The sequence below is a fragment of the Bidens hawaiensis genome, unplaced genomic scaffold (genome assembly GCF_021521415.1).
Source record: "Bidens hawaiensis isolate Kalapana, Puna unplaced genomic scaffold, B.hawaiensis_p1.1 tig00031174_1, whole genome shotgun sequence".
NCBI classification, from domain to species: domain Eukaryota; kingdom Viridiplantae; phylum Streptophyta; class Magnoliopsida; order Asterales; family Asteraceae; genus Bidens; species Bidens hawaiensis.
Window position 1 is genome coordinate 184,489 of NW_027495244.1, and position 23,502 is coordinate 207,990.

The following is a 23,502-nucleotide window of genomic DNA, read 5'->3' on the forward strand; positions in this document are numbered from 1 at the left end:
AGATTAACACCAGTGACGAAGTTTGGACTAAAACCAGGAGTGGGTGGGTGGATGGGGCCGGGGCTCAAAATTTTCGGATAGAACGGGTAAATTTACACAACTGCAAAAAAAAAAAAAAAAAAAAAAAAAAAATACGGGGATCCCTCCGGGCCATAAGCATCCTTCGCCACATATTAATACGTCATAAAGAAAGCAACGAGGGATACCTAATGGCAAACTTCATGATTATATAATAAACCCATAACCTTCAAAGCTTCAACACGTCAAACACTTTTCATCTTTGCTTAACAATCCGGTGTTTGATTAAATCCATCTGAAATATAATGGCCCCACAAAAGCAGGCACCACAGCACTTGACCTCTACCGGCACTTCCTCCTTCCTGAACGCATGTTTCAATGGGCTCAATGCTCTATCAGGTTAAACTTGAATATTTATTGTGTGTTGATTTTGATTGTGGTAGTGATTAAAGAGGTCACTAGCTTATAAATCATAATACTTTGAACTGATTTTGACAAAACTTATTTAATTTGTTGGCGAAGCCGTCAATTTATTGATTCATTTCTCCTTTGTATTTGGAATAAAATCATTTCTAACTATTTTACAATATTATAGTTTTCCTTAAAAGACTTAAGGATTCTTCAAAAATATTTTTTACACCAAAAATGTTACATTTTTTTTCACAGGTGTTGGGATTATAACAACCCCATTTGCGTTGGCAGCCGGAGGCTGGCTGAGCTTACTACTTCTGTTAATAATAGCCACATCAACTTTCTATACCGGTTTACTTATAAAAAGATGTATGGATGTTGATCCAGCAATGAGAACTTATCCCGACATAGGAGATCGAGCCTTCGGTAAACCAGGCAGAATCTTAGTATTACTCACTATGAACGTTGAGCTATATTTTGTTGCTACAGGTTTCTTGATCATTGAAGGAGATAATTTAAGCAACTTGTTTCCACAAACCGGTTTTGATATTTTTGGGATTCATGTAAGTAGCAAGAAGAGCTTTGTAATTATTGTTGCTGCCATCATCCTCCCAACAATTTGGTTCAATAATATGAAAATTCTTTCTTATATATCAGCAACTGGTGTCCTAGCATCTTTGGTTATACTAGGCTCTATCTTTTGGGTTGGTAGGTTCCCACGGTGTAGGGTTTCAGGAGGTGGGTAAAATCGTAGATTGGAAAGGGATACCTACGGCTCTTAGTTTGTATACTTTCTGCTATGGAGCGCATCCCGTTTTCCCCACGTTGTATACTTCCATGAGAAACAAACATCACTTCTTAAAGGTACTAGCAAACATAATTGTTTTAAAGTCGTAGATCTTCTTTTGTTGCTCACACATGGCAAAAGTTCATGTACATTTTAATCTTAACATAAGAACGTAAGAAATAATACTAATTTATAAATAAAAGAGAACGTAAGAAATAATATCAACTACAATACCAATCTACATAAACAATGATTTATAATAACAATGAAAAAAACCTAAATATTATAACAAAAGAATCAAAATCAAGAACAAAATAATAACAACAAAATACTAGCAAATACTTATAACAACAAAGAAAAAAATCTCATAGTAACAACAAAATATAGATCAGCAAATAATTATAATGTCTTATAATCGAAAATTAGCAAATACGAACAAAAAATAACAGCAAACACCAATAAAAACAAACCTAATAATAACAACAAATTGGTTTCTCGCTGTTTTCATATTAAGAATAAAATATAATTGATCCTGTTTCGTTCACATATTAACCATAGTGTTGTAAAATGCAGGTGTTGCTATTTTGTTTTGTCTTGAGCACAATTACTTACTCTTCGATGGCGGTTGTTGGTTACCTTATGTTTGGTTCAGAGGTAGAGTCACAATTACCTTAAACCTTCCTACCCACAAAAGAAGCTCAAGAGTTGCAATATTCACCACCCTAGTGAACCCACTAGTTACATATGCACTATTGGTGACACCAATTGTCAACACAATTGAAGAACGACTTCCGTCTCAATATACTAGAAAGTGTAGCCTCTTCATCAAAACAACACTGCTAATAACCACGGTAGTTATAGCGCTAGAATTCCCCTTCTTTGGGTATCTGATGTCACTTGTTGGGTCGTTATTAACCGCCACAACATCGATCATATTGCCAAGCTTGTGTTACTTGAAGATTTCAGGTACTTATAGGAAATTTGGACTTGAATTGGTGATTATTGGTTTCATTGTGCTCTTTGGGATTTTCGTTGCAATCGTTGGCACATACACATCACTGGCAGATATGGCACAAAAACTATAAGCCAAGAATCACTATATGTGAAACTAGAGAACTATACACTAGCTAATTAATATATCGAGAGGATATTTATAGTTAGAATTCATGTGCGTAGGACCTGTGTAATGTATTTGATTCGTAACGTAACTCTCAATGACGATAATTGAAGGATTAGCAATAAATTGGTTTAACATCTTTATGAAATACTCATAAGGCCTACATGTATATACTCTAAATGCTCAATATAAATTAAGATGATATGACACTTTAGATATGAATTATACAATTTCCAACTTGTGTTAAATTTGTTGAAATGGGCCATGGATAATGCTCTTCACGGGAAAGAACAATATATTAAATTAAAAATTAATAGGAGTGAGATAGAGTTAAATGGAATAAGCCATTTCCTTTGAGTGAGATGGAGTGAAAGAGAGAAAAATAAGTAATGTGGTACTTATGTGGAGTTAAAATGAATTAGAGTATACCCCATGGCTTGATAGTACTTTTTGTTCAACGAAATAAAACTTGTGTAAATCAAGTTGGTAACTCTTTTTAAAACTCGGGATATAATTGACAAAATGGATTTATAAAAGGTTAGAATTGATGTTAACTAATCCACTGTACATCTTCTTCCCGATTCTCTAGTTGGGAGTTAGCTCCGTGTACTAATGTTTTTCTTTGAATAAGAGACCACTGATACACCAAGGGTTTCACCCGTTCAAAAATAGTGACCACCTTTTGCAACCTTAACTACATCATATCTATATATATTATTAAAAAAAAAACATTTTAGCCTTTTCCTATTGGTTCATTTTTATTTTTCATAAATAACAAGCTATTATAGAATTTTCTTATCAATAAAATAATTCAATAATAAAATAACTATTTACCATTAAATTTAATGCATTTTTAGTAATTAGTAATGTTTTAATTACATGTTTCTACACCTACATTGAATACATTGAAACATGTTGTGTAACCCTAATTATATTCAAGAGTATGTTTATTGGATGATTTCTATATTTCCACCCATGACGGCCACGGGTCAATTTGATTCACTTTCAAAATTCATATTCTGACCAATTTTGCAAATCTAGGTATTATCAAACAATGAAAGGTATCGAAATTAAAATGGATAACATTATGCCATATCCAACACATTTCATATTAACCTATTATCGATCAAATAAGTAATAATTTTTTATTCTATTTTTGAGTGTTTGCGTTTATTTGATTTTGCATGGTCTTAACAATAATGCATGTTTATTTGGGGACTGATGAAAAGTATATAATTAAAGTTGTGAGTTTAAGGAACCAATCAATTTATCAAACTATAAGTGGACATTTGTTTTAATTCATTATATGGTTTAAGTTTTAATTTCATGTTTATGAGGTGCGTTCTCTCATTCTATGGTTTTAATTTTAATTTATTATACTGAATTTCTTCATTTGTAGTTGGTTGTATGATTAGTGAATTGGCTGAAACAACTAACCATTTCACCACTTCGATATGCATAAATGATGCAACTCGGTTGTGTATCTTGTGAAGTGGTCCAATTTTTCATTTTTTTACAAAATAGAGATTACAACACCACGAGGACTTGACTATTCGCAATGTAGTCAACGTTGATGAAACACCTATGTGCTTCTCTATTTGGTTTGGTAATTTCTAAACATTCTCCTATGTAACTTCATTTTTCGTGAGCTCATGTTTTGCAGTACTTTCTTACTGTATGAATATCAATTGCAGTTATATATCATATTGACGTCTCAAAAACATCATCATCATCATCATCATCATCATCGTACTCAGTATATCCCACCAATAGCAAAGCTATGGTAGGGTCTGAGGAGGGTAAGATGTAGACAGCCTTATCTCAAAAACATATTAAAAAATATCTTGTCGTTTGAAATTATATGTGTGTAAACTTCTATATTTTCACCCGTGTCGTACACGGGTCAATAACCTAGTATTGATTATATTAAAAAAAATTCGAACTTATGGGTAACAAACATCTTGATAAATGATAATTGAAGTAAAAAAGGAGGGCTAATTAATCTAGAATCTAGATTTAAGAGAGTTATGACCAAGCATAATGGAGAGTTTTGGGAAGTGTTTTGGCTTAAAGCGTTGGGGAACACCGTCCCCCACGGTGCTTTTAGATGTTTTCGGGGTTCAAATAGCCACCTAACATTGTGTACACGACGTTAAAGGAAGAGGAAGTGGGGCCAATGGGTGAAGAGCAACCAATTAAAGGGGAGGGTGGATGGCATTTTGACGTTGTGACTGCCGTTGGTCTTATCCTAAAACGATATATTTTAGACGACAACTGAGGCTTGTTCATTTGTAATATATAAAACGTCATTTGTCTGTAGTTTTGATTTTTTGAATATGATTTTCTTTTACTAAGAAATTGATTATTGATGAAAGAGGCTTCAATTCCTTATAAGGTTTCTATTTAATTCTTTATTTCATTATCTTACGATCTACGTGTCTTTTGATCTAATATAATTCATGTGTAGGTGGTGTTTAAAATTTGTAAAATTTTCAAATTAAATAGTTTTTGCTAGGTAAAAAAACAAATATGTTTTTCCAGATCAAATAATTTCTGTAAATTTCCAAATTAAATAATTTTGCGAGGAAAAAACAAACACCGAATCAAATAGTTTGTGTAGGAATGAATTGCGATTGCATAGGAAACATAGCTTCATTTTATTCTCTTTTAAGATTGAAGATTTTTACTATCTTTTGTTACTAGCATATAACAAATGTCTGCTCATCAAGTTAGGAAGGATTGCACGTGTAGGAACTAGGAAGCAATTGTTACTGTGGAGGAAGATATTGCGGCTGTTTACAAGAAGTTATCTAACAAAATTTACATATTTCATATTTTTCCTTCCTAAACTTTGAAATTACATATTTTCTCAAACCATGTTTAAAAAACATTATACATTTTACATTAAAAACTTGTATTTTGAATAAATATATAATTTCCTTTGTTTAAGAAAGAGAAATATATAAAAATCCCTAAAATTTATTAATTCTTTAAAAATCCTTACCCTTACATTAGGTGTAGATAAATAATTGATTAAAAATACTCTCTTTCTAAACAATCCGTACTTTCACTCTCTAAATTGTTCATTACTTTTTTTATTATATTCTGTGTTATCATCTTCATCCGGAGACTTTACAAAACCTTAAATATTAAACTTAAATAAAGCAACCTCTAATCTTTTGATTGTTTTTTTAATGGATATTTTGAGATTTTGTTCTTTTGTGCTTTCACACTTACAAATCACGATCATTCCCTTCTTTTGTTTGTTTTATGATGAAATATTAGAATACCCTTCCTTTTTTCCTAATTATTTAAATTTTCCTTAGTTATATATATATCTTTTATAACAGCTTTAGAACTTGTGTAATGTAAGGATGCTTTGTGATGTACGGAATGCTTTAAAGAAATACAGTTAAACTATAAAAATTAAATAATTATATAAAAAAAAAACCTTATATTTTATCAAATTAAATGGTTTATTCAAGATACTTTAATTTGATTATTGATTATGTTAGACAGAAATACTTTAATTTGAAATTGAGTTCCTACATTTAGAAAGTTATTCAAGATACATGAAATTAAAAAAAAAACGTTCAAACATTACCCATGGTCGCCTAATCATGGAAGGCCATTTTGGATTGATTAAACTCGATATATGATGATTTCTGAAAGGAAAAAATTAACGACATGTGGTTTTCACGTTAAACAGAAAGAAAGTTTTATGATAGCTTATTGATTAGGTAAGTTTTTATGTTAAATGATAATACAAAAAAGCTTTCTTCCAAAGTTTTTAATTAAATTAAACTTCATTATATATGCATATTTTTTTAGACGAGAGGGCTCCCACTTATATTATGAAACGTGTTAGAGATCTGAACTATAAGTAAGTCAACGAATTAGGTTGTTTCGTATGAAAGCTTATAACAACCATAATATACATTAAATTGTTGCACATTATTTTATTCATTTTAAATCGTGTTCAAATTATTGCATAAAAGGCTAGACCCAATTACAAATTTTGTCCTTTAAAAAAAGCCAAATTACGGTTCGTGTCCTTTTTTAAGTTTCCTTGCAGGCGGTATCCTTTAAACATTTTTTTCCTACACGTTATGTCCTTTACGCTAACTGGGTTAGAAAAACTCAGTTAAATACCCTCACGTGAGGCGCATGTGAGGGCATTTTTGTCTTTTCGCCTGTACCTGCAGATTAAATACAATATACCTTTATTTTTAAAAACAAAAAACCCTCTCCATCACCATCTCCACATCTTCCTGTAGCTTCTTCAGCCTCCATAGCCGCCACCAACAAGCAACCACTAACCCACCACCAGCTAAGTACGCCGCCAGGCGCTACCACACCACCATCTAGTACGCCGCCGCCACCATCAAACCCCACTGGCCGCCAGCGGTCTTTCTCCCCCCTCTCTCTCACACACACACACTTGTCGGAAAAACGTGGACCACCTCCGGCTGTGAGGACTTTCAAAACATCACCAGGTACCGTGAGGGGTAATATTTTGTACGAACCGCAATACCAAAATCATCCATAGTCAACCCCTAACCCCATCATCAATGAATCACAGATCTACAAATCCGCGTATATAAATCATAGATCTGCAAATCGATTTTCCCTTCACCTGACTTTCTTTCTTCTTATCAAAATGGTATTAGTTTAAGGCAATGGTGGGTGTCCGACCACCAAAAACCTCATCGTGCATCATCTTCATTTATCACAGCAGCGGATCCTTTAGATCCGGCCCGAATTCCGACTCTATACCATATCCAAATGCACACCAGGGCTAGCTCCGGACCCATGTCAAACCTCTAGAAGTTGAATCGTCGTTGGTGTGGTTGTGGCGTGGTCATAGTCAACGATGACGGTGGTGGTCACAGGTGACCAGATCTACTGTTTTACCCGGGATGGGCTTTTGTTTTAGCCAGATTTACTGTTTTACCAGAGATGGCTTTTGTTTTAGTCGGATTTAATGTTTTAGTGGAGATGGGATTTTTTTGGTCGCCGGATTTGATGGTTCGCGGTGGCGGTGGTGATGGTAACACGGACGGTGGTGGTGGTGGTTGAATGAAGGAGGAGGTACAGGTGAAAAGACAAAAATGCCCTCACATGCGCCTCACGTGAGGGTATTTAACTGAGTTTTTCTAACCCAGTTAGCGTAAAGGACATAACGTGTAGGAAAAAAATGTTTAAAGGATACCGCCTGCAAGGAAACTTAAAAAAGGACACGAACCGTAATTTGGCTTTTTTTAAAGGACAAAATTTGTAATTGGGTCTAGCCTTTTATGCAATAATTTGAACACGATTTAAAATGAATAAAATAATGTGCAACAATTTAATGTATATTATGGTTGTTATAAGCTTTCATACGAAACAACCTAATTCGTTGACTAACTTATAGTTCAGATCTCTAACACGTTTCATAATATAAGTGGGAGCCCTCTCGTCTAAAAAAATATGCATATATAATGAAGTTTAATTTAATTAAAAACTTTGGAAGAAAGCTTTTTTGTATTATCATTTAACATAAAAACTTACCTAATCAATAAGCTATCATAAAACTTTCTTTCTGTTTAATGTGAAAACCACATGTCGTTAATTTTTTCCTTTCAGAAATCATCATATATCGAGTTTAATCAATCCAAAATGGCCTTCCATGATTAGGCGACCATGGGTAATGTTTGAACGTTTTTTTTTTAATTTCATGTATCTTGAATAACTTTCTAAATGTAGGAACTCAATTTCAAATTAAAGTATTTCTGTCTAACATAATCAATAATCAAATTAAAGTATCTTGAATAAACCATTTAATTTGATAAAATATAAGGTTTTTTTTTTATATAATTATTTAATTTTTATAGTTTAACTGTATTTCTTTAAAGCATTCCGTACATCACAAAGCATCCTTACATTACACAAGTTCTAAAGCTGTTATAAAAGATATATATATAACTAAGGAAAATTTAAATAATTAGGAAAAAAGGAAGGGTATTCTAATATTTCATCATAAAACAAACAAAAGAAGGGAATGATCGTGATTTGTAAGTGTGAAAGCACAAAAGAACAAAATCTCAAAATATCCATTAAAAAAACAATCAAAAGATTAGAGGTTGCTTTATTTAAGTTTAATATTTAAGGTTTTGTAAAGTCTCCGGATGAAGATGATAACACAGAATATAATAAAAAAAGTAATGAACAATTTAGAGAGTGAAAGTACGGATTGTTTAGAAAGAGAGTATTTTTAATCAATTATTTATCTACACCTAATGTAAGGGTAAGGATTTTTAAAGAATTAATAAATTTTAGGGATTTTTATATATTTTTCTTTCTTAAACAAAGGAAATTATATATTTATTCAAAATACAAGTTTTTAATGTAAAATGTATAATGTTTTTTAAACATGGTTTGAGAAAATATGTAATTTCAAAGTTTAGGAAGGAAAAATATGAAATATGTAAATTTTGTTAGATAACTTCTTGTAAACAGCCGCAATATCTTCCTCCACAGTAACAATTGCTTCCTAGTTCCTACACGTGCAATCCTTCCTAACTTGATGAGCAGACATTTGTTATATGCTAGTAACAAAAGATAGTAAAAATCTTCAATCTTAAAAGAGAATAAAATGAAGCTATGTTTCCTATGCAATCGCAATTCATTCCTACACAAACTATTTGATTCGGTGTTTGTTTTTTCCTCGCAAAATTATTTAATTTGGAAATTTACAGAAATTATTTGATCTGGAAAAACATATTTGTTTTTTTACCTAGCAAAAACTATTTAATTTGAAAATTTTACAAATTTTAAACACCACCTACACATGAATTATATTAGATCAAAAGACACGTAGATCGTAAGATAATGAAATAAAGAATTAAATAGAAACCTTATAAGGAATTGAAGCCTCTTTCATCAATAATCAATTTCTTAGTAAAAGAAAATCATATTCAAAAAATCAAAACTACAGACAAATAACGTTTTATATATTACAAATGAACAAGCCTCAGTTGTCGTCTAAAATATATCGTTTTAGGATAAGACCAACGGCAGTCACAACGTCAAAATGCCATCCACCCTCCCCTTTAATTGGTTGCTCTTCACATGCACCTCACGTGGTGGTGGTGGTTGAATGAAGGAGGAGGTACATGCGAAAAGACAAAAATGCCCTCACATGCGCCTCACGTGAGGGTATAAAGGACATAACGTGTAGGAAAAAAATGTTTAAAGGATACCGCCTGCAAGGAAACTTAAAAAAGGACACGAACCGTAATTTGGCTTTTTTTAAAGGACAAAATTTGTAATTCTGTCAAAAGGCTAATTAAAGCCATAAATATGCAAATTTATATTCATCTTTTCTTTTTTATAAGTAATGGATAAGATGCATCGTTTTAAATATTTAAACATTAGTGGTAATAATCAACAACCAGTTAGGGATATTCACTAGGTTTATCATAAGGGTTTCATGTAGTTTGAGTTGGGTTACTAGAAAATACGTTCAAGGATTGTTTGTAAAATTTCAAAGGTTCGAAGTTCCCTAGTTTAAATATTCATTTTGACTTCTGTGTTTGTGCGGTGCGTAAAGCACCATTTAAACCATCAAGTGATCAGCGTGAATACGTGTAGTGGGAATTACAAGTTTTCTTTTATTAGGTCTCTTTTTATTTATATTAGTCTTTTGTATTGATGTTTATGTAATGGGCCATTTTGTTTACTTCAGGCCCAAGAGAAATAATTTTGTAAAGCTCATTGGGCCATTGATGTGACTTACTTATCATGCATGCTTCCCTATAAATAGGAAGCATGCTATGAGAAGTAATGAGTTGGAAAGTGAGAAAACTAGTTGTTGATATTCAAAGAGAAAAACCTTTTGTTATAAATCTCTTCTTCTTCTCTCGGCTTTCTCTCTCCTTCTCTCAAACTAATTGAAAATAACATCTCAAGATCCGAGACCGCTTAGGTGGCTTAGTGTGATTTCCGCTAGCACTAAGCTCGGTTGATCTAAGACTATTGTTAGATCCACCCACGTTGGGACCTACATCTTTGTCGTTCTCTACGCTCCCTGTCAAGAGTAACATAAAGGTTGTAATATGAACACCTTATGCTTGGTCTAAACTTAAATTTCTTAAGTTCAAAATAAATAGATCCTTGGTAGGTAATTTTGAAAGTGTTTAAAATTTAAAATGTTGTATGATTTTAAACTTGATAAAAATAATAAAACTTGATCGCATACAAAAACATTTAATAGACTATCACAATTCACAACAGACAACCTTCGGCCTTTTGTTTGACTAGTCGTGCATTACTCTTTCATTAAATAAAGACGTCTCTTCATCATGAAGAAACGTACATTTGTCGAAACCCTTATGTGACAAAAACTAATAACGATAGTTTAAACTTTTCAAAGGTTTGACTATACCCACATATAAGGTCTTAGCTTAGATAATAATTCACTAAAGCAATAACCATTACCTTAAAAACTTACAACTAGCTATATGGTCGGGCTAAGGCTTTGGTGATCAGACACAATCTTTGCTTGAACAATCGTCAGGACTCCGGAAATCTTGGTGTTAAAGTAACGCTTGGTAGTCTGTATAGGCATGGGAACATGGTACAAATATCAATAGAGAATCAGGTTCTGGAATTATTTCCAACTTTACCCGAATTACCCTATTTATAGGCTGATCTTGAGACCTCTAGCGGACCGTCGGGCAAAATGCTAGTGGTCCGCCACCAAAAATATCTAGACGCCAGCTGATTGTTTGCGGTCCGTCAGATAACCGAGTCATGACATTTGCCACAAATCCATGCGTCGTTATCTGCCACATTTCAACACCCCGCAGATCACTTAATTGGGTTAACAAACCCATAGCGAACCGTTAGGGGTTTGAATAGCGGTCCAGTCTGGGTACTGTCCAGGTATTGCCCGTTGCAACTCCAATATATCATTATACAAATGAACGATATTGATTAATTTATGAAATTGTTTATTCATAATGACTTGAACCAAAGTCTCATTATTATAAAAATTGGTGTACAGCGTGTATACAATTAATTTTGGTTCATAAAAAACGTTCATATACAACTGTTTGGCATAATATACATATGTTGACTTACACACGATCTATATAAGTGGGATCTTTCTCTTTCTTTTTTCTTCCCACAATAACAACATACCAATAAATTCCACAATCATTCTTCACATTTTTTCATATATTAACAGGCCAATATCAATTAATTTAAATTTCAATTCATTTGTTTGTAAGTTTTGTGTGCAACATTAAAATGGCTACGGATGATGGAGGTGGTCCGTCGAACAAAAGAGGAGGTCACTGGAAAAATGTTCGGCATAATTTTCTTGAAGGCGCTTCGGGAAGTAATCAGGAGCTGAATTTGGAGAAAGTGTCATCAAGAATCCAACAACTGTCTAAAACGTTGATGCATTTGAATGCCTTATCAAAACAACAACCCGTCTCAGCTGATGCTGCAGCTGATCCCAAGGGGCTCAAGTTTAATATTAGCAAGGATGATGATTTGAATGAGCAGTTTGAAAAATTCAAGGATCACAATGGCTTACTTCAACGTTCATTGTTCGGTGAATGCATTGGTAACGCATAATTCATAGCTTGTTTTTCATTTTCCTTCCATGTGCCTTCACTCAAATTAGAGTTTCATCCTTTATTAGAACTTTTTAAGATTTTAGTTTGTTGTCACACTGTTTTATAATATTGGTTTACTTTTTGTTCATGAGCTTTATACTTTTACCTTTGTATATTTGGTAGGGATGAACAAAGATTCAAAAGATTTCGCTGGGGATTTGTTTGATTCACTTTGCCGGCGAACGAATATAAGTGGTAATTCAATTAACAAAGAACAATTTAAGGAATTTTGTGCTGAAATTGCTAATCAAAGTTTTGATTCAAGGCTACAGATTTACCTGGACATGTGAGTGTTTAATATATATTCTTAACTAATTCATATTATTGCTTGAGGAATATTTATATACCTGTATACATATAATGCAGGATTGATAAAGATAAAGATGGTAAAATAACAAAAGACGAAATCAAGGAGGTATGTATTAAGGAACACACATTTATCTTACAGGTGTTTAGGAATACAAGAAGTAGGTCATAGATAACTTGTTTTAGAAGTGAGGATGCGTTTTTCTTTGAAGTTTGATAATTCAGAAGTTACTGTTTATTAGCCTTTTAATAATTCCATTAAGAACGTACTTCTGAATTAGAGTGTTTGGTTAACTAAAAAGACGCATCTTAACTATTTATTATAGTCTCTTAATGGTTAAGTTTCATAGACATACTGAATAAATCATAGACCATCTCTTAATTTAGTCCTCTTAATAATTCATCACAATATTGCCAAACAGCCGCTTAGTGAATAATCAATCAAATTCAGTATATTTAAGCACGTCATTATCCGATAATCACATCATCTTTTGTCAAAATTAATAGGTAAAGTTAGATGATCTATAAAGTAATGACAAAACCTTAAGTTATTAATTATGTACGTAATATTAAGCAGTTATAGATATGACTACAACGAGGGTAATTAGAAAAGAAATATAGTAAAGTCATTATATCCTAACTTATAATAAAGATACAATAAATTAACCTTAACTAATGTATGTCATCTGAAACCTCATATTCGAAGTGGGAGGAAATTGAACAATTAGCCTTGGTCTAATGAATATGTTGGTACAAAAGAACAAACAATCTAAAAAAAATGAAAATAATTACCATAGAAGCGTAAACAGTAAGAAACTTTGCGAGGGCAGAAGCTGCGGGACAAGGATCTAGTATCTAGCAACGGCCATAAAGGAAAATAATAATAGACAAAATCTAATCAATATACAATGCGTCCCGGTCATGATCAAGACACGGAGAACTATAGAAAAAACTTGTCGTATAATAAACTCCAACTAATATATTTCTCTAATGCTAACTATTATATACAATTGATGCACATGTGATGCAGATTATCGCGGCAAGCGCATCAGCCAACAAGTTATCAACTATTAAAACCGATGCAGATTTATATGCAACATTGATCATGGAAGAACTAGACATGGAAAAACTCGGTTACATCAAGGTACAGTTACAGATTACACAATAACATTTGACATGGTTTGTTTGGTAATATTTTAGTGGTCAATGTGGAATGACTAAACAGATTGGCAAGTTGGAGAAGGCATTAAAAGATGCAGCAACCAAAAACAAGAGAGGAGAAACACAACACTTAAGCAAATCGTCTGGACAACAGTCGAAAATGATGCGCTTTTTACATGATAACTGGAAGAGATGCTGGGTGGTTGTACTTTGGATAGGAATAATGGTTGGTTTGTTTACTTGGAAATACATTCAATACAAACACCGAGCTGTATATGATGTAATGGGACCGTGTGTATGTATAGCTAAGGGTGCAGCCGAGACTTTGAAACTAAACATGGCGATTATGTTATTACCTGTTTGTCGGAACACAATTACATGGTTAAGGAACAAGACTAAGTTGGGTGCTGTGGTTCCGTTCGATGACAATATTAATTTCCACCAAGTAAGTCGATATTCTCACATTAGAAAAACTTCTTGCTTGGCATGTAATTGAAACGGACATTTAAGTGAATCATTCGATAGGATGTTCATTTATTTTTTGTTAATTTAGTAAACGATTAAACATGAACAAACTTCTATTTGGTTAATTTAATTTAACGAACGGACATAAATACATGTCTCATTTGTTCATTTACAATACTCAGTGAACTTTGTTAATGTTCAATTACTTTTATGCTCATTTACAATTTTTATTTAAATTTATTTGTGGGTTATTAATAATACTAATAGACCCATTATGCATTTGCTAGCTCACAACCTAATCATATTTTAAAAACAAGCATTGAGTAAAGATATATTAAGGAAATCTCATTTAGTTTTCAGCTCTCGACTATTTGCATTAAAAATTTGACTAATGGCATTTAGACTTTAAAAAATGTTGGATATTGTAGAATCATATGACGATGTTCTATTCAGACTTTAAACAAATCATATTATTTATTTCAAAGGTGTTTCGTTTCGTTTCGTTTTTTAATTATATTCATTTAGAATATTAACGAACAAGCAAAAACTAACAAGCTACAAAATCTGTTTGTTGAAGTGTTCTCATGCTTTTGCTTGTTCAATTAAATTTAAAGTAGCAAGCACGAATAAGTGAACTTTCATATTTGTTCGGTTCGATTAAATTCCTATTCTTCCTTACTAATTTGCAATGTTTCTTAGAATGTTGTATAACTTATTATTGCGGCCTCTATTCGAAAATACCATTTTAATTTAGTGCAACTTTATACCGTCACAGGTGATTGCAGCTGTGATCGCGATTGGAGTTGGGTTACACGCGATTACCCATTTAGCATGTGACTTTCCCCGATTAATCCATGCAACGGAGGAAGAGTATAAACCGATGCAACACTATTTCGGGGATCAACCCCAAAACTATTGGCATTTCCTGAAGGAAGTAGAAGGATACACGGGAATAATAATGATGGTACTAATGACTATAGCCTTTACACTAGCATGGCTAAGAAAAGGCCTTAAACTACCCTCAATTTCGAATAAATTAACCAGATTTAATCCCTTCAAGAACTCGAAGCCATTTCGTGCAATTGGAACCAAGTTAACGGAATTTATTACCTTTCTAAACAAATTAACGGGATTTAATGTCTTTTGGTATTCCCACCACCTTTTAGTTATTGTGTATGCACTGCTTATAGTTCATGGGATCAAACTTTACCTCACCAAGGAATGGTACAAGAAAACGGTCCGTTACGTTCTCTCATTTTATAAACCGTTTTATTTATCATTGTATAATAACCTTTCCTCGATACAGACTTGGATGTACTTGGCGGTTCCAATCTCGCTCTACGCTTGCGAGAGATTGATAAGGACGTTCCGGTCTCGTGTTGACCCAACCAGTGTACTTAAGGTATAATCGTACAAACTCGTGTGCTTTGGATTTTCTATTATAGATGAGTGTTTTGAGCCTTCAATGGTAGTCATTATTATTTTTATTAAAGTCAAGAGTAAATTACACTAAATTACACTTTTCCTCCTTTTAGATATATAAGAAATTTCACTTTTTTTCCTTAAATATACTAAGGAAGTAACTGAAATCATTCTTATTTTGTTACAATAATGTGTCTTGCACATTTGGACAAATTTGTCCTTTTAACAATTTAACCAATAAAAAAATAACAGAACTAATAAAAGCATGCTTGTTGAAGGATAGTTAACTTTAATAAAAGCATGCTTGTTGAAGGATATCATTTGACTTTTCTTTATTAAGAAAATGACTACAGACTGAATTCTACCGCACCATGTTGAATGTGTTGGCATGATATGGAAAATATGTTGCCAAAATGACACATTTAATGTCCTGTTTTTTTTAACTAAAACTCGTATTTTCATCATGTCTTAATTAATGAAAGAATTAATAACGTAATTAATATTTTTATTAATGAATATAAAATAATTGTTAAAAACACAATTTTGTAGGAAAATTGTAGCTAACACAAAGAAAAACAAAAAATAGTTTTTGTGGGAAGTTAACGACAATTTATTTTTGTGGCTAATTTGATGGAAGTTTTGCCGGAATGTTCACTAGATAGGTTTTTCCTACGACAATTTTTTTGACAACACCTTTTTGTTTGATATTTGTCGCTATAGGTTGTTTCTGACAATTTTCCTACGAAAAACGTTGTCGGAAAATAGCCAACTTTTTGGTAGTGACCAAGCTAGTGGTTGTGTCATTTCCCTATTTATTATTATCAGTATTTAGTATAGTTGTTATTAATTATCTCATATTTAGTTTCCAATGTTATTAGTCAACCGTTAGGATCGTTGAGAACCATATGTTTACCATGTAACACCGTATATATTATGGATGAATCATATTTAGATTATTAATTAAAAAAAAACCTTACACGTTTATCATTCAACATATGAATTGATCGATTTTGGTTATGTTTTATCGTTGAGATATTTAAAAAATAATGCTCTGTTAAATTAGGTGGATTCTTATCCTAGCGTACCTAGAGGGGTACTGGCACTTCGAATGAAGAAGCCTAAAACCTTCGAATTCAAGAGTGGAGAATACATATTTGTCAAGTGTGCTGCTGTCTCTCCATTTGAATGGTAAATTATACCTTAAAAACATCGAAAAATGATTTATAAATTGTGTATAGTATAATGTAGTAACTTGTGTAATTAATTCATGTTAATTAACAGGCACCCATTTTCCATTACATCTGCCCCTGGTGATGACTACTTGAGCGTGCATATCCGAGAGAGTGGTGACTGGACTAAGAAAATAAACCAAACCTTTAGAGATCCAAATGTAATACGTACTATTTATTATTAAAGTTGGTTAATCAGAGTGTTGTTAGTTAATTATCTCACCTAACATGTGTTTTTGGTCTTTGATAGGCAACTGGGATTTTTAGAGCTGATTACCCTGAAGACAGTCCACTGTAAGCGAGTTTAACTGTTCAAGATTATCATTAATCATTATATATACATACTGGTTTTTTATAATTAAAGGTGATAAGATAGACTGGCTGAGTAACGCGCGCGTTGGGTTAATGGTTTATGGTTTGATTGCCATCTTTTTGCACCAGCTGAAACGGGCAGCGTACACCAGTTACTAGTAACTAATGACTAAAGAACACTAATATCATAGTAACGATTTAAATCTCTAGACTAAAATGGGATTCACTGAAAAAAGTAAAGAAAATGGTCAAAGGAGATAATTTCTGATATCCACTTTAAATTTACAAAATGATATGTTTCCCCCATGTATTATGCATTAAGAACAAATGTATTTTACAAGTCTAGTGGAATATAATAAACTCCCCCATAAGTGTTGGTACATCAACCAAAACTATTTCAACCGTTACTTAGTGACTTATTAACAAACCTAATCCACCAACCGACCCATCTTTTCTCATGTGATTTAGATTTTTATGTGCATTTGGTTTAAAAGTTTAAATATGCATACAATCTCTTTCAAGTCCCAGATCGATAATTAAACACCAAAGTAAATGACTAACTCTCGTTTATACTAATCAGAAAATATAACTCAAAAAACTGATTACAAACCCTCAAACCCTAACTCGGTTTGACTCCTGATGAACCCTAACTTGGTTACACCAACTTCTCTTATTCTAATGTTTAACCATAACTCGGCTTATATAGACTAACCTAACTTGCTAGTCAAGACATTACCAAATATAATAAAACCTAATAACTCTTGGGCTGGGCTTTACACTTGGGCCAAACAACAATTGTGCCAACAATCACCCCCCCAATTGTTGTATCCGACTCATCCGACTCACCCCCTAATTTCCTACTCGAAATTGGCGGATCTTTAACTTCACGCTTGTCATCATTCTCTTGATTCTCCCGAGGCTTTTCTTGATCTCTTGCAATGTTCTTTGGGCTCCACTTGGCTTGAAGTAGCACTTGCTTCGTTTGATCATTAGACACTTTCTCTTGGGCTTGAATCACTTTCTTGACCACGTGTTTAGTTTCTTGAACACAATTCTTTGGGCTTTGAATTTTGGAACTTGAATCTTTGATTGGAATCTGACTCGCAACCGGCTTGTATTCTTTCAATCCAATACTTTGAAGATCTCTACATGCAAAATTCTTCATTCCAATGTTATCTCGTTTGCCGGGACTTGCTGTCTTGAGGCTAATCTTGTACAATCTGTCATTGGTCCTTGTCACCTTCATCAAAAGCTTACCTGTATCATCTTTAATGGTTAGCAAATCATGTTTCATGTGAATCTCGCATCCACCTTCCGTTGCCTGACCAAGACTTATGATATTGCACTATAGGCTCGGGATGTAGTAGACATCGTTTAACAGGTGCTGCTCCCCCGTTTTCCCTTCAACCCTTTTTCCCGAATATCAATACAAGATTCATCTCCGAACTTCACCGTTCCCGTTTCTTGTTCATCCAATTCATAAAAGTACGCTTTATTACCCGTCATGTGATTCGATGCTCCGTTGTCGAGATACCAAACATCTTTCTCCATCGGTTCGGTTTCGAAACGCTTTGGAATCACACCGTCTTCATTCAGTAAAACCGTCTTTTCTTCTTTAATCATAAACAAAGATGGATCAAAATCATCAACTTTGTTCAAATTAGATTCTTCCTTTTTCTTCATACGTTCCGGGCACATAGATGCAAAGTGACCAAACTCATCACAACGGTAACACTGAACTTGTGATCTATCATTTCTTCCCCTTTGACGATCATTGGTTCTTCTTTGTCCCTTATGACTTGACCCACGATCTTGACCCCCTCGGTTTTCGCACCCATCTTGGTCCTCATCGTCTCGGTCTTGACCTCCGGTTTCACGGCCTCTTCCACATCCCTGTGAACTCGGCCAACCCTTACCTCGGCTACCGGACTGATCACACGACTTGCCTTTATAACCACTTTCCGATCGACTGAAAAGTAACTGACCTTGTGAATTTGAAGCACGCTATCTCCCTCGTAGACGTTCCTCAAACGCCTTAAGTCTTCCAATAGCATCTTCAAACATCAAACTATCGAGATCAACACTTTGCTCGATTGAGGCTACGAATTGAAAGTATTTGTCAGGAACCGCATCTAGTAACTTTTTCACCAAGACATCTTGCTCGAACACGTGACCTAGACTTGTTGTCTTTGAAACCATACTTGTTATTTTTCCTGCAAACTCGTCAACAGTCTCGTTTTCCGCCATCTTGAGTTTCTCAAATTCACTTTTCAACGTTAGCAGTCGAGCCTTTTGAGTTTCTCAAATTCACTCTTCCAATAGCATCTTCAAACATCAAACTATCGAGATCAACACTTTGCTCGATTGAGGCTACGAGTTGAAAGTATTTGTCAGGAACCGCATCTAGTAACTTTTTCACCAAGACATCTTGCTCGAACACGTGACCTAGACTTGTTGCCTTTGAAACCATACTTGTTATTTTTCCTGCAAACTCATCAACAGTCTCGTTTTCCGCCATCTTGAGTTTCTCAAATTCACTTTTCAACGTTAGCAGTCGAGCCTTTTGAACTCGCTCGGCCCCAACATATCGTGCCTTCAAAGCCGTTCATATATCTCGGACATTCTTGTATTGAGAAATCTGAAGAAGAATATCACCATCCACCACTTGAAACAAAAACAATCTTGCCGTTTTATTCTTTTTCGCATCAATAACCGCACCTTCTTCCGGTTGAACAACATCCCATAAGTCTTGATCATCCAAGATTGCTTCCACCACAATCGCCCATGTGATGTAATTAGTTCCATTCAGCTTTGGAACCTGTAACGAAATCCCCCCACTCGCTTTGGGTTGGATTACCGGTCTTTCTTCATCACCTGCCATTGACGTCGAACCCCTTTGCTCCAATCAGTCCGAACAACTTTTCAGAACCGAACCCGCTTGTTCACAAAATAAATCAAACCTTGGTTAAAACCTTACTCGTTCAACCCGTGCAAAAAACAAACTTTGAATCAAACTTACTCGTTCAACCCAAATAAAAATAACCACCCATAGTGATTAAACCAACTTGTTTAAACCAGAAAAATAATAAACCGACTTTGCTTTTTTTTTCTTGAACTACTCCTCACCACACAAGAAAGAACTTCTCTTGGATTTTCTTCTTATTTTCCTTTTTTAACCCCACTAACTATTTTTCCTCGTTTGTTTAATCGGAGTACAAAAGAATAAAAGTTAAAACTCTTTCTACTTCAATTCTTAAACTTCCTGTTGACTTTTATCACAAAAAGACAAAAAACACTTAAGCCAGAAAACCCAATCATCTGCTACAATATCCAATCAACGGAATTTTGTCCTTTCTTTCGATCGTGACCTCCGAACAATAAAGAATGCCACACAGGTTCACCTGACCTGCCACCGTTCGCCGCCGATCACGATACCGATTATCGATTTCTTGAATTTGGCTCTGATACCAATTCAAGTTCCAGATCGATAATCAAACACCAAAGTAAACGACTAACTCTCGTTTATACTAATCAGAAAATATAACTCAAAATATTGATTACAAACCCTCAAACTCTAACTCGGTTTGACTCTTGATGAACCCTAACTTGGTTACACTAACCTAACTTCTCTTATTCTAATGTCTAACCATAACTCGGTTTATATAGACTAACCTAACTTGCTAGTCAAGACATTACCAAATATAATAAAACCAAATAACTCTTGAGCAGGGATTTACACTTGGGTCAAACAACAATTGTGCCAACACTCTTAAATTCTTTTATTATAAGAACAATTTAATGGCCCAGATCTAATTAAACACCAGAGTATATTTGGCACAACTCACCAATTTTATTAATCAAGAAAATAACTCAAAACATAGATCAATTCTTCATCAACCCTTACATGAATTATTTAGGGTTATATACAGGCTCGATTACAATTAGAGTAAAGCACCACCTATTTATCTATTAAATAAAATTCCATTTCTATCTAATAAATAACATAGATAATATCTCTAATTGCAATAATTAATTAATTAATGAGATCGATCCATTAGCTTGAACCGGCCCCACCTTCCTGACCCATAACTCGAGTTCTGGAATTAACTCCAACACAATTCAGCAACAAAAAATTTTCATAAGTGCACTGAGTCCAAACCGTGGTGTTTGGACCGCTTCTAGAACAGCTTGTTCCAACCAAATCTAATTGGACTCATTTCCCCATCATAGAGTGTTAAAATTTAGATGTGTGTATTAAATGAGTTAATCAAAACTTTTGACAGGGTCCCAAAAGTTATAATCGACGGTCCATATGGTGCACCGGCACAAGACTACAAAAATTTTGAAGTGGTGTTGCTAGTGGGCTCAGGAATTGGAGCCACCCCAATGATCAGTATTGTGAAAGACATTGCGAATAACATGAAAGCCAAGGAAGAACAAGAATATGCATTGGAAAATGGTTTACAAAAGGATAATCTGAGTCCAACGCGTGCACATGACTTTATAACAAAGCGGGCTTACTTCTATTGGGTCACTAAGGAACAAGAGTCGTTTGCTTGGTTTAAAGATGATATGAATGAGGTTGCTGAGACATGCAAAAATGGTGTTATAGAGATTCACAATCATTGCACAAGTGTTTTTAAGGAAGATGACGCGAGATCTACATTAATTACTATGCTTCAGTCACTTTACCATGCTAAAAAAGGTGTTGATGTTGTGTCTGGTACTCGCGTTAAGTCTCATTTTGCTAGGCCTAATTGGCATGATGTTTACAAAGGAATTGCTGAAAATCACAAAGGTTCCAGAATAGGTAAGTCCTACTAACTCATTCTCACTTTCTTAGTTTCTTTATAACAAACAAATCCGTAATTTATATTTTATGGTCTTGAGAGGCTTGAGCGCAAACCTTTTCCCTAACCCATAGGATAGAAAGGCTACTTCCAGTTTAGACCCAGATGACATGACATATGGGTTGATCAGTTGAAACATGCCTTTAATAATTATTTGGTATAGATCATGACAAGCCAGGTTTGGCTTGTACGACGCGCAAATATTTTTTATTTTTATTATTATTATTTTTTGGTTTTAAAACTAACCATTGCCTTAATTTTTCATTCCATTAAATAGTGTTTACAACGATACAGAAGGCAAATAGGCAACAAGTTGTGCCGTTATTACACAAACAATATTTTTTATAACAGTGATTTAAATATGTAAGTAAAAAACCTGATTTTGATTTGAAGATTATATCAGTTAAAGATACAATTTACATGACTTTCAAGCTTTAAATAATAGACAAATTCACATTCAATAAATACATATAGGTTGGGTTTCTTTCAAACCTCAAAAAATTTAAAAACTTTAAGAACTTTTAACCAATAACCAATTCTTTTAGTTTTTTTCTATATTAATTTTATTTGAATGCAGTTTTATCATTTTTTATATATAAATTTGTAATTACATATATGATTAGCAAGTTTACACATGTGTAAAAAAAATTAGATATTTGTAAAAACTGTTTTTCAATTATAATCATTAATGTATAAGGGATACAACTACACTCAATTAATATTAATATTAAAAAAATGATTGGGTTTTAAGAGTTTTTAAAATTCTTAAATTATTTAAAAGTTCTGAAATAAACATCATCCTATATACACACATGCACACTAAAGTGTTATTTTAGTTGTGCTTGTTGATGTACGTTATATAAGTTATAAATAATGAAAAGCCGAGCTGTTTGTGTTATGAATACTAATGTATAAGGACAACTAATGGGTAGTTTTGCTAGGTAATATTGTTAGCAATGTTTTGTAACCTTAATATTGTTATAATTCGCAGGGGTTTTCTATTGTGGATTACCAGCACTAGCAAAAGAGCTGAAAAAACAAGCCGCATATTTCACAGATCAATCAACATCGTTTGTGTTTCACAAAGAAAATTTCTAAGAGAAGATTCCTTCAGTGTCCTAAAATTTTTTGGGGTTATAATTCATGTGCATCAATCATTTCTCCTCTGCAAAGAATTGAAAATCAAAGTTACTATAATTTAAGATGATGTTTTTGTTTTGCGTTTTTCTCTTATATATTGTTGTCATTGTTCTATCAAGTTGGTCGGTTTATTGTTGAATTAAGTACATTTGATTTATGAGTTTTCTTGTTGAAAAATGTTTAATTATGACCTTGATTTATGATCGCTATTAAGCTAAGCCCAATGGGTCCAACCAAAGAGGCCAATTTAAGAGTTGAATACAGGCCCAAACAAGTTAAACGCTCAGGTTATAAGCAAGAATAATAGCGTCTAGTTTTCCCATCTCCAGTTCTTCTCAGTAATCCCAATACCTTTCTTGATTCTTAATCTGTGATAGATCCTTCGATTTGAATTCAAGTATTGAATATTGATTGCTTAATTGAAATGGGTTCACTTCATACTGTTTATCAAATTAGTATCCAAACTGGACCATAAATACTTTTATCAGGAATTTTAGCTTTTTAAATAGTCTTTTAAGAAGCACATTAATAGCCTCATGTGTGGATTAAAGTAAGGTTTTCGGTGAATTCCTATCATTTTTTTTCCTTACAAAAGATGACAACTGATCTAATTGAAGAA

General features: G+C 33.4%; 1 protein-coding gene and 1 pseudogene across 1 annotated transcript; both read left to right on the top strand.

Annotated features, from left to right (window-relative positions):
* Window positions 1-323: 323 nt before the first annotated feature.
* LOC143581770 (amino acid transporter AVT1I pseudogene) lies at window positions 324-2,301 on the top strand (annotated as a pseudogene).
* A 9,323-nt stretch (window positions 2,302-11,624) lies between these two features.
* On the top strand, window positions 11,625-22,841 carry LOC143581771 (respiratory burst oxidase homolog protein C-like). Its single transcript, XM_077064472.1, has 12 exons — window positions 11,625-11,946; window positions 12,122-12,284; window positions 12,365-12,413; window positions 13,335-13,448; window positions 13,530-13,910; window positions 14,706-15,167; window positions 15,237-15,332; window positions 16,416-16,540; window positions 16,634-16,742; window positions 16,832-16,875; window positions 21,177-21,703; window positions 22,735-22,841. The coding sequence occupies exons 1-12, from the start codon at window positions 11,625-11,627 to the stop codon at window positions 22,839-22,841; spliced, it is 2,499 nt and encodes an 832-aa protein (XP_076920587.1).
* The last annotated feature ends 661 nt before the right edge of the window (window positions 22,842-23,502 follow it).

Bases quoted from the DNA above. Each gene is read 5' to 3' on its own strand.
- LOC143581771 (XM_077064472.1), top strand. From the start codon at position 11,625: ATGGCTACGGATGATGGAGGTGGTCCGTCGAACAAAAGAGGAGGTCAC. The intron at 11,947-12,121 runs GTAACGCATAAT...TATATTTGGTAG, and splicing joins ATTGTTCGGTGAATGCATTG to GGATGAACAAAGATTCAAAA. The intron at 16,876-21,176 runs GTAAGCGAGTTT...AACTTTTGACAG, and splicing joins TACCCTGAAGACAGTCCACT to GGTCCCAAAAGTTATAATCG.